The 15,523-nt window shown below is 41.4% G+C and overlaps 3 protein-coding genes across 4 annotated transcripts; 1 reads left to right on the top strand and 2 right to left on the bottom strand.

Moving 5' to 3' along the window:
* Window positions 1–2,290: 2,290 nt before the first annotated feature.
* hhex (hematopoietically expressed homeobox) lies at window positions 2,291–6,027 on the bottom strand. 2 transcript variants are annotated; one of them, XM_020918254.2, is made up of 4 exons: window positions 5,107–6,020; window positions 3,212–3,390; window positions 3,007–3,057; window positions 2,291–2,940 (listed from the first exon to the last, which is right to left on the bottom strand). In XM_020918254.2, the coding sequence occupies exons 1-4, from the start codon at window positions 5,450–5,452 to the stop codon at window positions 2,755–2,757; spliced, it is 762 nt and encodes a 253-aa protein (XP_020773913.1). In that variant the 5' UTR covers window positions 5,453–6,020; the 3' UTR covers window positions 2,291–2,754. The 2 variants fall into 2 exon arrangements, with proteins under 2 accessions (XP_020773913.1, XP_055006571.1); XM_055150596.1 differs by having other exon boundaries at window positions 2,291–3,057; window positions 5,107–6,027.
* Window positions 6,028–6,869: 842 nt separating this feature from the next.
* trub1 (TruB pseudouridine (psi) synthase family member 1) lies at window positions 6,870–9,194 on the bottom strand. Its single transcript, XM_020918370.2, has 8 exons — window positions 8,828–9,194; window positions 8,653–8,751; window positions 8,393–8,448; window positions 8,221–8,302; window positions 8,075–8,147; window positions 7,525–7,664; window positions 7,362–7,418; window positions 6,870–7,295 (listed from the first exon to the last, which is right to left on the bottom strand). The coding sequence occupies exons 1-8, from the start codon at window positions 8,973–8,975 to the stop codon at window positions 7,099–7,101; spliced, it is 852 nt and encodes a 283-aa protein (XP_020774029.1). The 5' UTR covers window positions 8,976–9,194; the 3' UTR covers window positions 6,870–7,098.
* A 21-nt stretch (window positions 9,195–9,215) lies between these two features.
* lrrc45 (leucine rich repeat containing 45) lies at window positions 9,216–15,390 on the top strand. The gene is made up of 18 exons (XM_020918185.2): window positions 9,216–9,342; window positions 9,733–9,957; window positions 10,350–10,411; window positions 10,493–10,563; window positions 10,647–10,825; window positions 10,916–11,044; window positions 11,546–11,658; window positions 11,739–11,797; window positions 11,909–11,986; window positions 12,314–12,449; window positions 12,556–12,633; window positions 12,705–12,816; window positions 12,896–12,966; window positions 13,047–13,139; window positions 13,310–13,402; window positions 13,476–13,649; window positions 14,152–14,299; window positions 14,466–15,390. Exons 2-18 carry the CDS (start codon window positions 9,744–9,746, stop codon window positions 14,669–14,671), a joined length of 2,016 nt encoding a protein of 671 aa, XP_020773844.1. The 5' UTR covers window positions 9,216–9,342; window positions 9,733–9,743; the 3' UTR covers window positions 14,672–15,390.
* The last annotated feature ends 133 nt before the right edge of the window (window positions 15,391–15,523 follow it).

The raw sequence follows: 15,523 nt of genomic DNA, 5'->3' as shown, positions 1-15,523 counted from the left end.
GACAATCATAGCATCAGCAGCATTAACATCAGGGCACATCACATTAGACCAGTAACCATGTCAGTAGAATAATGTTAGCAAAATTAAAGATGGACTAAAACAGTATGTGTGTGTGGTGATAATTGGCTAAAATTATAATAATAATAATCATAATAATCTAAATAAGGCCTTTGTATTTTGATTATATTGTTAATAATTCAAGTTCAGTAATTCAGTTTTGTGAATGAGATGATCAGAGGACCCATTAAGATATGAAAATGACATTTGTCTAAAGGAGTTAAGGACTTAACGTATAAAGGATGGTCCCCTGCACTTGCAGTGGAGCAGCGGAACTTAGGAAAAACACATTTGTCATCATTACAGCTCTTTGGGTTGACACTGGGCTTTCTGTTGCTCTGAGTTTACTTTATGTTTGCCATCTTTCAGCACACTCCATTTAACTGAGTCCAGCACTGGAGCGAGCCTGCTGTTTGCCTGTGGACCTGCTCATGGATCATGTGCCTTAAGGTTCTGTCAGACCAGTCAGTGCCCTTCAGTATAATATACCCCTATTGCATTTGTAGTTCTTGTGATACCTCTATTGATTTTTGTCATGTTTGTGAAGCTGACAATGAGGCCACTACGACAGCTGTGTTACTTCATGAAATGTGATTATCTTCTTATGTTTGTGTATCCTTTGAGATTATTTTAAACATTAAAGGCATAAGATCAAAGTCAGGATCTTTGCCTGGAGAACTGGCTTGGTTGTTTACTTTGTACTGCAGAACCTCCTCTGAAATCCACTGAAATCCAAAGTCAACAGTCCTGCTAGTACATTTATGTAGCATAAATGCTCCAAATTGCCACTTGAAGTCCTGTCCCTTTGGCTGGGGGACACTACACTTATCAGTGGTGGTGGGTTGTCTCATTAATTGATCATCTCTGAAGCAGGAGGGGCAGATAATGGTTTCCATTTGGCCAAGGTCAACACTCCACACATTCCACAGTTGTTCAATTATAAGCACACATTAACCAATCATACACACAAAACACACAAACACACACAAGAGAAAGATAATGCTTTCCAATGCATTTATATAACTATAACCGAAAATGAGAAGTCAGCAATGTACATGAGTCTCGTACTTGTGGTCTGAATCTGGCCACAGGAGGTGTGATGGGTCTTTTCTTTTTACATTGTATGATTATCAGGACTGAACACTGACTGAACAGTGAGTTCTTGTTCTGGACTGAAGAGGAGGTCTTTAGATCAAGGAGAGGTGCAGTATGGCCCTTTGGAATCAGTTTGCTGTCCCCAACATTTCACCCAACCCTGTGTGCACTATGAGTCTCTGTGTTGACTTTCCCCAGCACAATCTGTGAAGCATTACACAATAGAGGATCGATCGATGAGCTGCTGTTAGTTTTGGAATCATTTGTGTGGTTATATGCGCAAGTATGTGTGTGGAGTAGTGTCATTCCTCTCACAATTTCAGTCTTTGGACAGGTGTGGGACCACTCTTCTGGAGGAGTCTTGCACATGTACACAAGAGTCAGATTCAGATAATATTGTCATCAGTGATTGTGCTGCTTGGTTGTATTACTACTGTAGCACTACTGTGCTGAGGCTTCTCACAATCATTAACCTCATCTACTTACCGAAAACTCCCCCTCTGTTTGCACAGCAGCCCATCGATAAGCTATTTGAAGTTTTAATGTCCTTCTGATCTGTAGCTCCACTATCACACTAGCAGAAGCCTTTCATTCAAACCACAACACACCTTAATTATTAACATGAAGTCTCTAAAATTGTCATGAGTGTTATTGTGCTTATGAACTGTTGGATACTAGATATAGGCTTAAATCTAAAGATGGCTGGAGGGCCTAAATTCTCAGGAAATACTTTGTACACAAAACTCCACAAATAAATTAAAAAATTTTGATTGTGATAACAGATTACCACAATTTAAAACAAATCATGAGATTATGTGATTTTGTGCACTCTGCCAACTGTAGGCCTAATTGTTCATTTATGAATGTGAGGTTGTGTTTATAAGTGTGTTTGGCGTTGTCTTGCTATTGACTAATATAAACACATTACACCCAATACTTGGTTTCCAGAAGAAGAGGAAGAGCCATGACTCAACCACCAGGGCAGATAGACAGGGACAGCAGAGGATTGTCAGAGCAACAAAGGAAAGACTGTAGGACTTCTCCCACTCAAGAGATCAAAACCTCTATATAATTGCTTTTGGTAATTGCTTTACATAAGGAGATTTATATAGTACTGCAACATGTATGACAATAAGACTATATCACAAAACACATTTATTACATATAATGTAAACAAACACAAACAAAGTCAGATATTTTTAAGTGTTATAAAAATGCAAGAGCTCTTTCATCAAGCTGACTTTTGTAGTCACTGTGCAGAGGTCAGCTGAGGTCTGTGGGTGCATGACCATGTCAGATACTCAAATACTGTATGACACAGCAGTATCCACAAAATAAAGTAAAAGAAGTTATTGAGTCCATATTTTTATTACAATTATTGTCCTGGAACAGCCTTTACTTATTGGGCCATTGTTTAAATTTTCAGTGGCTTTCAGAGCTTTCTAAAAGCACGAGCTCAGCATCTGTCCTGTAGTGTGTGCATTTGTTATTAGAGTGTTCAAATCTGTGAAAAGGGCTCTATATGTTCTCACAGGGGATAGTGTGGACCTCATAGGGAACCATCAGAACCTCAGATGGGGCGCAGGCAACAGGAAAATGTCCTCAGAGGGGAGAGTGTGGGGTCCTCATGGACTGGCTGGTGTCCTCAATGTCCAGCTCTTGGTCTGTGTCTGACAGCTCTGAATCCAGCTGGTGCTGTAACGGGTGAGGTGATCGAGGGCTACACGGCTGCCCTTCTGAGGGACTCTTCATTGGGCTGGGCTCACACTTGGCTCCCTGAGGGGTCTCCTGGAAGAAACAGGTAGGTTTGGAAGAAGCTCTAGTGTGGAAAACTCTGAGACATGGATATCTCACCTGTTTCAGTCTGCGCCATTTGGCTCTGCGATTTTGGAACCAGGTTTTAACCTAAAAGAATTTAGATATTTTAATACTTTTATGCTAACAGAAGTAACAAATTTCCCTAATGGGTTACATTGTTCCACTCTGTATCTTAATGGTGGTTACTATGCCACAACAGACAGAGGAACACTCCTCTGGCTGTTCGGGGCAGGGTGATTACCTGTCGCTCTGTCAGCTGCAGACTCTTAGCAAGTCTCTTCCGCTCTGGAGGAGAGAGGTATTTCTGTGAGTCAAACTTCTTTTCCAGCTCCAGCGTCTGCTCGTTGGAGAAGCGCACCTGCCCCCCTTTCCTTTTGTGCAAAGGCCGCGGGAGGAACGGACCCCACAGCAGAGGTTTACCTGCATCAGAAAACACACTCTCAGTCCACTGACCATTGCTTTGAGCACACTTAGAAAAATGCACACAAAAAAATCACATGAAAGAAACTGACACAAACACTCGTGATGAAAGCGCAGGTTTAGTGGGAGCCCGCGTTTCCGTTGGACTTCACGTCGGACTGGGGAAGCGCGTAACTCACGGCAAAGACTAGTTTCCTGCCTCTAAAGACTGACATTGGGAGAGTAGGGTAATAATAACAGCCTGAATGTCTAGATTACAGGATATATTTAGACCTTTTAAAATGAAAGACGCCGCAAAAACCATAAGCCAATATATATATATATATATATATATATATATATATATATATATATATATATATATATATATATATATATATATATATATATATATATATATATGTATATGTATGTATGTATCATCACATCCTGAATCACTGCACAAAAGGTTTGCTTTTATTTTGTACGGTTAGTCTTGGGTATGAGGGGATTGGGTGAGCGCTATTAGAGATTGAAAGCAGCTGCCTACAGGAAGTGCAACAATAGTGAACATATCAGCGCCGAGTGTTTCCTCTATGGTTTCTATTGAGGATGTGGAGAAATAATCAGCAGCGCGCAGCGCGCCCCGAGGAAGTCCTGGCCCCACTCCTCCATCACACTATCAGCGGAAACAGCACCGCAGCGGCTAGGGCCCGCGACCTGAGGCCTCCACCGGAGCCCACAGAGAATGCAGTGTGATGGTGGCGCGCACAGCGCAGTGTCAGCGCGCGTGTCACTCTCGGCTCCTGTGAAGTTCTAAACAATAGGATCCAGGAAGAAGAGTCAGGGTCTTCACCAAGTGCGCGTGGGTTTAATTTGCCACAGCAAATAGCCTAGGATTAGTAGCTATGCCAATTTGATCCAGAAAGTGATGGGTTCAGAACAAAAATCTGTGCTGTTTACTAAATTAATCAAATAAATTTAAATTAATTTAGGCCCAAACACCTCAGTATTTCAAAACGAACAAATACGAATCACAAGACTTGAGCCATGATAACATTGTCGTGTGATGAAGGCCTATAGACCTAGACAAGCTACAGTATATAGCCACAGTTCTCCAACGCTGCTGTCAAATATGCGCACGGAGATGTGCACATCATGGTTTAATAAATCTAAAGTTGATGCCATGGCAAAAGATCGTGCAAAGATGATATTAACCTATCAATATGTTATATTCTGTTGAAAAATTTTTAAGAAAACCTAAAGCTGACTAAATAACCCATATACTTCCCAGAGTATAGCTGTAATAAAAAGGCCTGGAAAAAAATCCAAGCAATTACTAGTGACTACATCAAGGTGAGAAAAGCAGCATTTGCGCATTTGAACAATTGAGTAAATGTAGCGTAGGAATTGTGCATCCAAAATATTATTCTTATCAGGGGAAAAAAAAGTAATAATAATAATAAGCTACTCCTCTACTCCAATAATAACATTGATATATAACATTGGGTTTGGACCCTGTCACAGCCTATGCGCTCGCTCAACTTTTGTGCCAGTTATTTATGGCTTTTTTTTTTTTTTTTTTTAACCAACTCTCAGTTCATGCAACAACATTCCGAGTGCCTTATTATAATATAAGGCGCTTTAACCCCTCAGAACCCAGCAGGCCTAGACCTGATGCCCCCGTGGTCTGCTGTATACACATGTGTCAAGTGTGGTCCAGAGACTCAGACTCACCCAGAGGTTCGTGACGGAGTAGTACCTTCGCGTACTCGCCTACGGCGCGTGCCTGCGGCTGTAGTGGGTACATAGGCCCGGGGTACGGTCCTGGCGTGTAGGGTGATGTGAAGAGTGGGTGCAAAGGCGTGGGTTCGTAGATATGAGTACGATACTGAGATACCAGACTCGTGAAAGATGAATGTATAGAAGGAACAGTGGGGACGTGCGTAAGCGGCGCTGGACAGGACGGCGGGGACCCACAGGGCACAGAGGCTCCGGGCCCGCTCCTGCTTAGGATGTCCTCAATGGAGAAAGGTGTCCGCTGAGCTGGCGGCTGCGTAGCTGCGTACACTGGTACTGACATGTCCTTTAGGGTTCTGGGGTCTTGTGCTGCACAACAAGGAGCCCGGCCCGCGTGGAGCGGGAGGCAGTCCAGTGCGTAAAGCCGTCAATTTCCTTCTTAGAAAACGCAGCTCTTGGGTCTCCTGCTCTTTCGGCCAAGGATTCAGATTGGTCTTACCCGAGGAAAGTTTGTTTGTGAGCAGCTTTGAACTGAAGGCCGTGCACTGCAGCGTTACCTCCCACACTGGACCGTTATGTGTCTGCGGCTAGGGGGAAAAGTGATAAGCGCGCGGCCCACTTCCTGCAGGTGTCCCAGCTGGCTCCTCATTGGCTGTCTCCAACGCGTGCGGCCCTAGTACCAAGATAAGTGTAGTTCAGAAGAATCATGTCCATGGCCCATCATCAGTGGCTGGTGTTATCCGTTATCCGGTAACGGACACATCTGTCGACCCACAGAGCGCGTGTTGGCAACCAGCGATAGCTAAACGTTTGTCAGCGGATCATTGCCTTTGTGCATGGCAATACGGTACACAATTCCTATTTGGGCGTAGTAGGTATTCAAATAATCCCGAAATCAGTGAAATCTATTGATGCATAAAAAATACTTCCATAGGCAACTCCAAAAACCTAGTAGGCTATGTTAATAGACCTTGCTTATAATAATAACTAAACGGCACAAATAGGGGGAAGTGAACAATCTTAATGATGCATAGATTGGTCATTCCAGAAGCGTGTTGTGTATGAATTAAAAGGCCGGAGGCAGACTCACATCCTGTGAGCACTGCAGCGGTTTCCTCAATCTGTTAAACAATAACGCGGACACTTCTCTGTTTGGGAGTGACACCACGAGCCTTCGCCAGATTTTTTATGATCATTAATGTCTTCAGAGTCCTTATCAATGCTTTACAATGTTCGATTTTCTAATGAGGGTTAAAGCGAACTCACTTCTAACTTTCCAACGGCTCCAATTTAGATAAATTGTCTGCCTCGAAGCAAACAGTCTTGAAGTCATCAAAGAAGTCACCAAAAGGCTAATATTTATACTAGGACAATGATTGTAGCGCATTGATCCTGCAGCTTCCCCTGGCGTCAGGCCAGTGTCCAGAAATGATTGATTGGTCCGGAGCAAGCGGCCGCGCAGTGGCTCCCAGACAGCAGTCAGGGGCCCACACTAGTGCCGTATCTGCACACCCTAAAGGTCGTTGAGGCAAAGTGAGGGGATGTACACTGCAGTGTGTGATTCTGATTTAACACAGCCGCATCAGATCCGTAGGGTCAATTGACGAGTATTTAAAATGTTTACTTATAATCAAAAGTTCATTCAGAACATAAGAATTGTGTTTTCTTTTCTCCATTTGACCATATTTGTAATTTATTAAAGCAATAACAATTAGCATTTCATCCAAAAAAGTGGATTAAGGATATACAGAACATTGATATATATTTCAAATCCTTTTTAATAACATACAGTACTATTAATGTAGGAGCCAGTATTTCTTTCAATGAAAAGTCATAAGTTTTTAAGGTAAAACTCAAAATGCACAAGTTTGCACAATTAATAAACAACCGATTATGAAATGTCCCATCATGTGTGATTCTCCTGTATATGGTTTTCATTCATTTAGCGTGTCCAGCCCTATAGTTACATAGTGTGTGCTGGCACTGTCATCAGAGAGCACTGTTTTGGTCTGTGCCAGGGCTGGCCTCCAAATTTGCTGCCGTTGTCTGATCTGTACCAGGACAAGTCTGAAGCACTTTCAGAATATGTCCCAATGTCCACTGGTCCTCATGAAGGACGCCCTCCAGCGTGAATGGGCCCTGTTTGGTCCTGGTCAGGGATTTCACATGGGCGCAGGATGATAAAGCTGCAAAATATAATTAATTTAGCTCAGGCCATCATATTATTCATAACCATGGTGTGTGCGTCTGACCTTTTCCAAGGTCGTCCACCAAACTTCTGACATAAAAACCTCCTCCACATTCAATATCTGCCCAGCAGAGATGAGAACAAATCATCACCAAGCATACTTCAGTTCAGTATGAATTTAAGTCACTGTGGAAACAAGCATAAAATACATGGAGTAGTTCCCTAACCGAGAGTGAACAGTGGAGGATTGAAGTCTTGCAGGGATATGTTATAGACAGTAACTGTTCGAGCAGGTTTAGCCTCCACTTTCTGTCCCTGTTTCAGCAGTACAGACAAACGTTGCCCATCCTTCTTCAGTGCAGAATAGCTGCAAAACAAAAGAATACAGGTTTTGACATGTTTGCATGATAAAGACTGAACAAGTTTGAAAAAGTATCCGATGGTGATTGTTCTGACCAGATTACATTAAATCTCCTACAACTGATTTTTTATCAAGGTTCAATACACACTACATATGTATATATGTGTGTGCACGTGCGTGCGTGCATATGTGAAAGTGCATGTGTGAGAGGGTGTACATGGTTGAATGGTTCAAAGGAACGATTTTAAATTGGTCTATGTAAAGCACTTTGTCTTAGATGCTATACCAACCTTGTTTGAATTGAGAAATATTAACTGCTAAACTACTGCTCAACAAATACGTCCATACTAATCAAATAAGATAAATCTCAACTCTATGTAAGGTTGTTACATACCCAAGAATAATAAAAAACTCACAGTGGGGGTACCTGCAGGATGTCACCGACAAAGCTCTTCAGCTTCTCCTCCATGTCTGCCCTGCTGACGTGTCCTGACCAAAGGCAAACACATAATAAGAAATGGTACAGAAGTGGGTAGGACTCTCTTGTCCATAGCACACTCACCAAAGGGTTTCTCCAGGGTCAAAGTCCCAGTGGCATCAAGAGTGTCTGTGGCCTTCCCCAGTTCACCCACTGCAGTATATTTCTGACAGTGATATGAATGAACCTTTATATGTTTCATAATTTCTACATTAAAATTACTAAGCAACAAACAAACAAAACTGAATGGACTCACCTTTGACCCAGCCAACATTGCACTGAGCATTTTGGTTCCATTTCCAACACCAACCACTACAGAAACAGTGGTCAGCACATTATCCAGTAAACTGTGTAGTATTATGTAGGGCTCCAGAGGCAGTACACAGTTTGAACAGGATATTGAAGGACAATATTGACAAAATAATGCGTGCAGAAAACAATATGATAACATTACAGCCTACATCAAAGGCATCGACTTGAAAGCTAAACCCCCCATGATCTTTCATGTGTACAGACCTAACACCCCACTGGCAGCGCTGTCCAGGGTTCCTCCGTGACCCATCTTCATACATTGCTTCTTCCTTTTCCTCGGATTGGGATTGGTGACCCCCGCCTCTGTCAAACAAACAGCCACACACAAGTAGGTACTTCAGTCCAATAGGCAATAGAGACGACACAAACCATTTAGTACCTCTCAGTAATGCCTCTTTGAGCGCGTTCAGCACATCGGCAGATGTAGGTCCTTCTTTTTTAAACACGGGAAAAACTCCGTTGAGGGCCTGCAGTCTGGACAGAGAGCTGCTTAAGGACACAACGCTGTTACTCAAATTTCCAGCCATGCTTTCTCTTCTTCGATTTGGGTCATCGGATTGTCTACAAGCTCCACCTAGCGTCAAACATGTTATATACTATAAAAAAAAAGATTAATCAGTTGAAATGGAAGGTCAGTTTCGTATTAATCATTTCGTGTCTGTTTTATGCAGCCTTCTAATAGGTCTTTATTTTATCTATCCACTGGCGTACAAATTCATTTGTGGAGTAATTTCCTATTACACTCCGACCATTTGGCGGCGACAATAGTGTTATAGGGCTTGTGGGTAAAAGAAACATTGGACTTCAATATCCATCATCCTTTGCGCCGAACTGGTGTTTACTTCCGCGTTACGGTTAACTTCAGTTGAGACTTTAATAGAGTTGATCGTTCAGGTTTGTATTACTTTTACTGCATTTTTAGAAGCCTAAAACGAAACAAAACGCGTTTCAAATGGATAGGCATCACAAGACATAAATGTAGAGTTAAATGACTGTCCACGATTTTATTGTGTTTTCTGTGCGTTGCAGTCAGTTTTGTTACATTTGGTATTGAAATATAAAGCACGGTGACTAAATTTACTTTGCCAGAAAAAGCAGATAATAATAGAGTAAATCACATTGATCACTGATAACCAACGAGTGCTTGCATACACATCAGGCATGATAAACCAAACGAGTCAGTTCTGTAATGAATTTTATTAACAGTGGTATTAGGACGTCAGTTGATCTTGATCATATTTTTGGTGTGTATGTTAACATAGCCAATGTCTGTGTTTCCTGTAGCGTGTGTGGGTATGGGTGATATGAAGAGCACGTACCTGAGCCTGTGCAGGGAGAGCGGTGTGGAGCCCCAGGAGGGTGTCCTGTCCCAGCTGCAGAGAGGGCCACGCCTGGACCTGAGTGCACACAGCTTGTCCGCAGACACCTGCTCCGTACTGTCCAGGACTCTCCATAAGAACCATTCAGTCACAGAGCTTCTTCTGAGTGACTGTATGCTCAGCGAGGAAGGTCTGAATCTGCTTCTTTGTCTCTTGTGTATAATGCCTTACTACATGCTGTGTTACAAAGTATTATACATGTGAAATAGTTAGTTAATAGTATCTGTACAACTTAGCATAGTCAGTTATATCTTTGATGTCAATCAATTATGCTCTCACACACTAGTCACTGCTGTGAAGGATGCTCTTGCTGGATATGTGTATTTTTAAATTGTATGATGCTTACTCATAATATACTCCATGAATACTAATTATATGTCTAATATGTCTGCCCTGTTGAGTTCAGCACAACTCTCAGCTATGCCGTGATGGGGCATTTTTGTATATGTGATGTTTGTGTTATGTTATGTGTGTGCCCCTTTGCATTGTTTTGAAAGTAAAATGTGTGTTTGTTGATCCCAGGGGCCATTGCACTCTTAACTGGACTCATTGGAAACACCTCTTTGAAAGTTCTTGATCTGAAGGTAATGCCCTCTCTCATTCAGTTATTTACAAACCAATACTGTGTTTGTGTATCTTGTTTGAATCAGTGAGATCTATTACAGGGTAATAACCTCAGAGCTGCTGGAGCTGAAGTACTGGGAAGGATGTTGGCTCAAAATAATTCATTAAACAGGTGAAGATTATTAAAATAATGTCTGTTTAAGAGTCGCTTGCCCTTGTGTAACAAATCCGCTTCATCCACACTTCCATGTTTAGGTTGGTGCTGGAGTGGAATGCACTTGGCTTATGGGATGAGGCCTTTTCTCTCTTTTGTGAAGGCCTGGCCTCAAACTCCAGTCTGAAAGAGCTGGATTTGCGGAACAATCAGATCAACCCCCAGGGGGCGTCAGAGCTATCTCAGGCCCTCAGACGCAACAACAGCCTGGAAATGTTAGGTAGCACTCCCTTTGATTTATTCAAATGTTGTGTTATTTTTTCATATGTGCACATGCTTGCCACTGTAAACTGTATGACTGTCTTTGTAGATCTGAGATGGAACAACATTGGTCTCTTGGGGGGGCGCTCTCTATTAGAGGCTCTGCAGAAGAATAAGTGTCTTGTTCAGCTGGAGATGGCAGGAAACAACATCCCGAGTGACATGGTGCGAGCCCTGGGTGAGATCTCTCTCTTCTGTCTTTTTATCCCTATGACGTGTTTCTATATCAGACCGTAGCAGGCTAAATGCAATTCCTCAAAGATGTTTGTTATTATTTGTTTGTCCTACAGCTAAGGTGAAATGTAAGTCAATCAAATCAAAAAACTGTCTTCATAAAATAATTCTCAAACAAAACCCAAACTGCTGTATAATCATGAAAAAAAGAACATATATTGTTTGTATGTGTTTGCGCAGATAAAATACATACAAATGCCCATAATTCTTATTACATTCGATACACTGGATTTGATAGACACTTGTATTCATTGTACTGTATTTATTTATTTGAAGATTAAGATATTATCATATTATTTATACATACTAATTTATTGTTTGATGTAAATACATAAAAGGATCAAAAAAAGAAAAAAAAAATACAACTGTGATGCAAAATAATTATTATCTCTCTTATTGTAGTCAGGCATGTCATAATTGATTACTGTTGTTTTGACTTCTCCAGAGCAGAGCACAGCCCATAATAGTGAACAGCAGAATGCGCTGAGGGAGAACCGCAGCAGAACACAGGTCCTCAGTAAAGAGATCCAGATCCTGAAGGAGGAGAAGGGACGACAGGTGACTCAGCACAAAGTCTGGATGTGGCTGTGTTCAATGATCATGATTAATGATCTTTTCTTTGTGTTGGACTTTGTTAGTTTCTGAGCCTAATGGAGACCATAGACCGACAGCGAGATGAGATGGGGCGCTCAAACAGGTCAGTTCTCAACTCATGATGCACATTATGCATTTGGGTTTCTTTGGGCATGTCATGGTGTGAATGCCATTATTGAATTACTTTAATCAACTAAACACGTATTGTCCACAGATGTACATCTGTGCAGATGGCCCAACTCCAGGAAGCCCTGAATGAGAGGACATCAGCTGTCAGTTCTCTTACTGCCAGGTAAATAATTGTACTTATCAAGCATATAACATAAAAGTTATTTTAATGTGTCAATTCAATGTAGAATTCACACACTGCAGCTGTCATTAGATGTGCAAGTGAATATGTTAATGAAGTAATGTGCAAAATCTACATCTTTGTTCAGTGAAATGTCAAAGCAAAGGTGATCAAAAACATGTCTTTCTTAATTTAACACTGACCTGTGGTTATGGTGTGAATCATTTTGATGAAAATGTTTTTAGTGTAATGAAAATGTTTTTAGTGTGTTCTCAACTATCACTTACAGAGGTCTAAGTGCTACAGGGTGTGATGCTCTGCTCTTTGCAGGTTACAGATGGCTGAGGCCGCATTGGCTCTGTCTGAACAGAAAAATACCAACATGGCCACTCTGCTCACTCAGACAAAGACTGAGAAGGAGAAACTTTGGGAACAGCACAACCGAGAGAAGAAAAAAGAAATTGAGGTACCTCACATATGTTTGATTCTGAAATCTTATATATTTATATGAATTTATATGAATAAATGCAGATATTACAATATGCATTTTACTGGACAATTATCTACAACAGGACAATGCTCTTAAAGAAAGCAAGCTTCTCAAAGAAATTCAGAGTCTGACCAACAACAATGTTCAGTTACGAAACAAGGTAAACCCCACAGTGACATGTGACCCTCAGAGCTCCTGCTGTTCCTCTTCAGTTCAGTGTTTGTGTGACAGGTGGAAGAAATGGAGTGCAGGTGCAAGTCCCAGCAGCAGAACATTTTTGAGCTCAAACAACAACTGACCAACAGCACAGCGGAGCTAAAGATTCGGCTGGCTCAAGCAGAAGGTAAAGCAGCATACGCAGGACTGCACCTGACACTGGTAAGAAAATGGTGAGTAGTGCTTAAAAATGCTGTTTTACACAGATCGGCTGGACAAAGAGAAGCTGTATTCAAAACAGGCTTTGGAGAACCAGAACAGTCTGCACCACAAAGAGGTCAGCTCCTCAGAGGAGGCCATAGTCAACTGTCCTTCATAAACAATCACAACATAATGCTTTCTGTGTATGCTGAACAGGTAGAGAATGTTAATCGCCATCTAGAGGAGAGTGAGAGAGCTTTACAAGAACGTATTTTTAAACTTGAAACACAAAGAATCCAATTGGAAGAGGTTTGTTAAGTTTTTTTTAACATTTATTATTTTACAGATTGATTTGCTTGAATAAAACAAAAGGATTTGGATTTTGTTGGATTTATGTAGGGTCTTGTTGATAAGAAAGTAATATCTGTAATATGGCAAGTATCTTTATTTTAGATGATCTTCTAGCTTTTGTCCCATAGGAGGTGAGCCAGGCCAAAGCTTTATGTGCAAGTGAGCGTGCCCAGGCGCAGGAGGAGCTCAGCTGTGTGAGGGCACAGCTTCGACTGGAGGAGGTCTGTTCTTGCTTTACAGTCTGGACAAGTACTATGCTCTACCGAGGTCTGACTGTGTGTTGTGTGTGGGCAGAGGGAGCAGGTGTCCTCCTTGAAGGAGAAGCTCTCCTCCCTTCGCTGTTCTCTGCAGGAGGCTCAGCTGCATGCATCCCAACAGAAGGACTTCATCTCGGAGCTGCAGGCCCGGAGCAGCCAGCACAGCCTGGAGGTGGACACTCTGAGAAGGAGGATTGACGAGCTACAGCAGGTCTATACACTTCACTCAGATGCATATCCATCAGTGATTCACAAGTCTGTCCCATTATTTTGTATATACCTCATAAAGGGCTGTGCAATTAATCAAATACAAATGGTCTAATCGGAAATTCAATTGTCCAACTGTTTTAATAATATGGGTTCACTCTACCCAGCCCCTCATCTAATCTGCAGACACTATCAAAGGATGTATCACAAAACATTACAAATATATGATCATATTATACTTTCTCTACTGGTTCATGTTTGTCAATATATCAGAAATGAGTGTGATTTCAAATATAACATAATATATAATAAATTATTGTGGTGTTCAGGTATCAGTTGATATTGGCAAATAAGTATCAGTATGACTATTGGAACAGAAAATGTTTATTGGCATTTTAATTTAAAAAAATGTATTAAATGCTCTTGAAGTTTCTCATTTTGGAACAATTTTACATCTGGTGTGAATAATATTGCAGTTCTTTAAGTATGTAGATGTTGTTTTGCAGGAACTGTCGGGGAAAGAGCAGGAGAAGGTGGTGGAGGTGAACAAGGTGCGGGTGGAGCTTCAGGAGCAGATCGGGCGTTTGGAGACTGAGAGGGCAGCTCAAACTGGACTCAAAGAGAGGATAGGCGTTTTGGAGAGAGAGATGAAAGGTTAGTACAGCAGTCAGTAATGGACAGTACAACATAAAAGTCTAGGAGTGATACTGTGGACAAAAGAGTAGATATATTTAAAAATGATAAAACTTTGTTGACTGCATTGTTTTGGTTTGCTACATTGATGCACAGTTAATATCAAGTGTACTGTTCTTGTGTGCAGTGCAGAGCAGCAACCACAGGGAGGCGCTCCGGGACAAAGACAGTGAGATCACGACATTGTTGGAGAAAGTGCGGCTGAGAGACGTTCAGATCCAGAGAATAACAGAAGCGGAGGCACAGAGAGCCAGCTACCTGCAAAGTGCCATTCTCACCTATGTACAGAGCTCTCCACTAGGGCACTTCAGCAGCCCAAACAAGCCCCTCTGAGCCACACAAACTGTTCACAGTCCAAGGAGCACATGCACAATTTCTAGAGGTTATGCAGATCACAGGGAGTGGCAAAGGCACTGAGGAAATAATGATTGTCAAGTGAAGACAATAGCTCTACAGACAAAAATTAGGCCAGAAAAAGCTAATTTAAGGAGACAAAGCTTAATTTCAACTGTGTCCAATCATAAGATCTGTGTCATTGATAACTTGTGAGCTGCTATGTCAGTGTCAACTGGATATTTAGCAGAATTGTAGACTTTTATATTTGTTAAGCTGTAGCCTACACTCATATAGCCTACCTTTGCCACTCGCTAAGACACTTTCATGATGTCATCTGCAGGCAGATTTATGATGTCATCTGCAGAACCTCTGTTGAGATCTTGCTTCCAAACCACAACCTTACCACACAGAGGCAGACAGGAGATATGCTAACAACTCTGCCACCATAACAAAACCATGCTTCACACATCCACATACACATCTACACAAATCTTAATGTAAAGGTCTCCATTGGCTGTGTCTACTGTATTGATTATTAAACTTTAAGAAAGATTCACTGTTGCCTAATGTGAAACAATATGAAGTTTTTTAAACCATGCCAATGCTGGTACATTTTTGTACACTGTAAAATCAGGTAAACCCAGCCTAATCATGCTGATCTGCATTTGCTCCTTCAGATGCTGTTTACTTTTATTAAAGTCTTTATAAAACTGTCACTTCTAAGAATTTATACTTACATTTAAACTGATTTGAGGGGGAAAAAAAAAAAATATATATATATATACACATACATACATACACACATATATATGTGTGTATATATATATATATATACATACACACACACAC

Source organism: Boleophthalmus pectinirostris, unplaced genomic scaffold (assembly GCF_026225935.1).
Source record: "Boleophthalmus pectinirostris isolate CB_2022bp ecotype Guang Dong unplaced genomic scaffold, ASM2622593v1 HiC_scaffold_14, whole genome shotgun sequence".
In the NCBI taxonomy this organism is placed as follows: domain Eukaryota; kingdom Metazoa; phylum Chordata; class Actinopteri; order Gobiiformes; family Gobiidae; genus Boleophthalmus; species Boleophthalmus pectinirostris.
The sequence above is the reverse complement of the archived record's forward strand: the minus strand, read 5'-3'. Positions and strand labels throughout refer to the sequence as shown.

Coding starts and splice junctions, on each gene's coding strand:
- lrrc45 (XM_020918185.2), top strand. CDS start 9,744: ATGGGTGATATGAAGAGCACGTACCTGAGCCTGTGCAGGGAGAGCGGT. Junction 11,987..12,313: donor GTCAGTTCTCTTACTGCCAG/GTAAATAATTGT, acceptor TGCTCTTTGCAG/GTTACAGATGGCTGAGGCCG. Junction 13,140..13,309: donor AAAGAATCCAATTGGAAGAG/GTTTGTTAAGTT, acceptor TTTGTCCCATAG/GAGGTGAGCCAGGCCAAAGC.
- hhex (XM_055150596.1), bottom strand. CDS start 5,452: ATGTCAGTACCAGTGTACGCAGCTACGCAGCCGCCAGCTCAGCGGACA. Junction 3,391..5,106: donor ACTCCGTCACGAACCTCTGG/GTGAGTCTGAGT, acceptor TTTCTGATGCAG/GTAAACCTCTGCTGTGGGGT. Junction 3,058..3,211: donor TGCAGCTGACAGAGCGACAG/GTAATCACCCTG, acceptor AAATTCTTTTAG/GTTAAAACCTGGTTCCAAAA.
- trub1 (XM_020918370.2), bottom strand. CDS start 8,975: ATGGCTGGAAATTTGAGTAACAGCGTTGTGTCCTTAAGCAGCTCTCTG. Junction 8,752..8,827: donor CAAAGAGGCATTACTGAGAG/GTACTAAATGGT, acceptor TTTGTTTGACAG/AGGCGGGGGTCACCAATCCC. Junction 7,419..7,524: donor TCCTCCACTGTTCACTCTCG/GTTAGGGAACTA, acceptor TCTGCTGGGCAG/ATATTGAATGTGGAGGAGGT.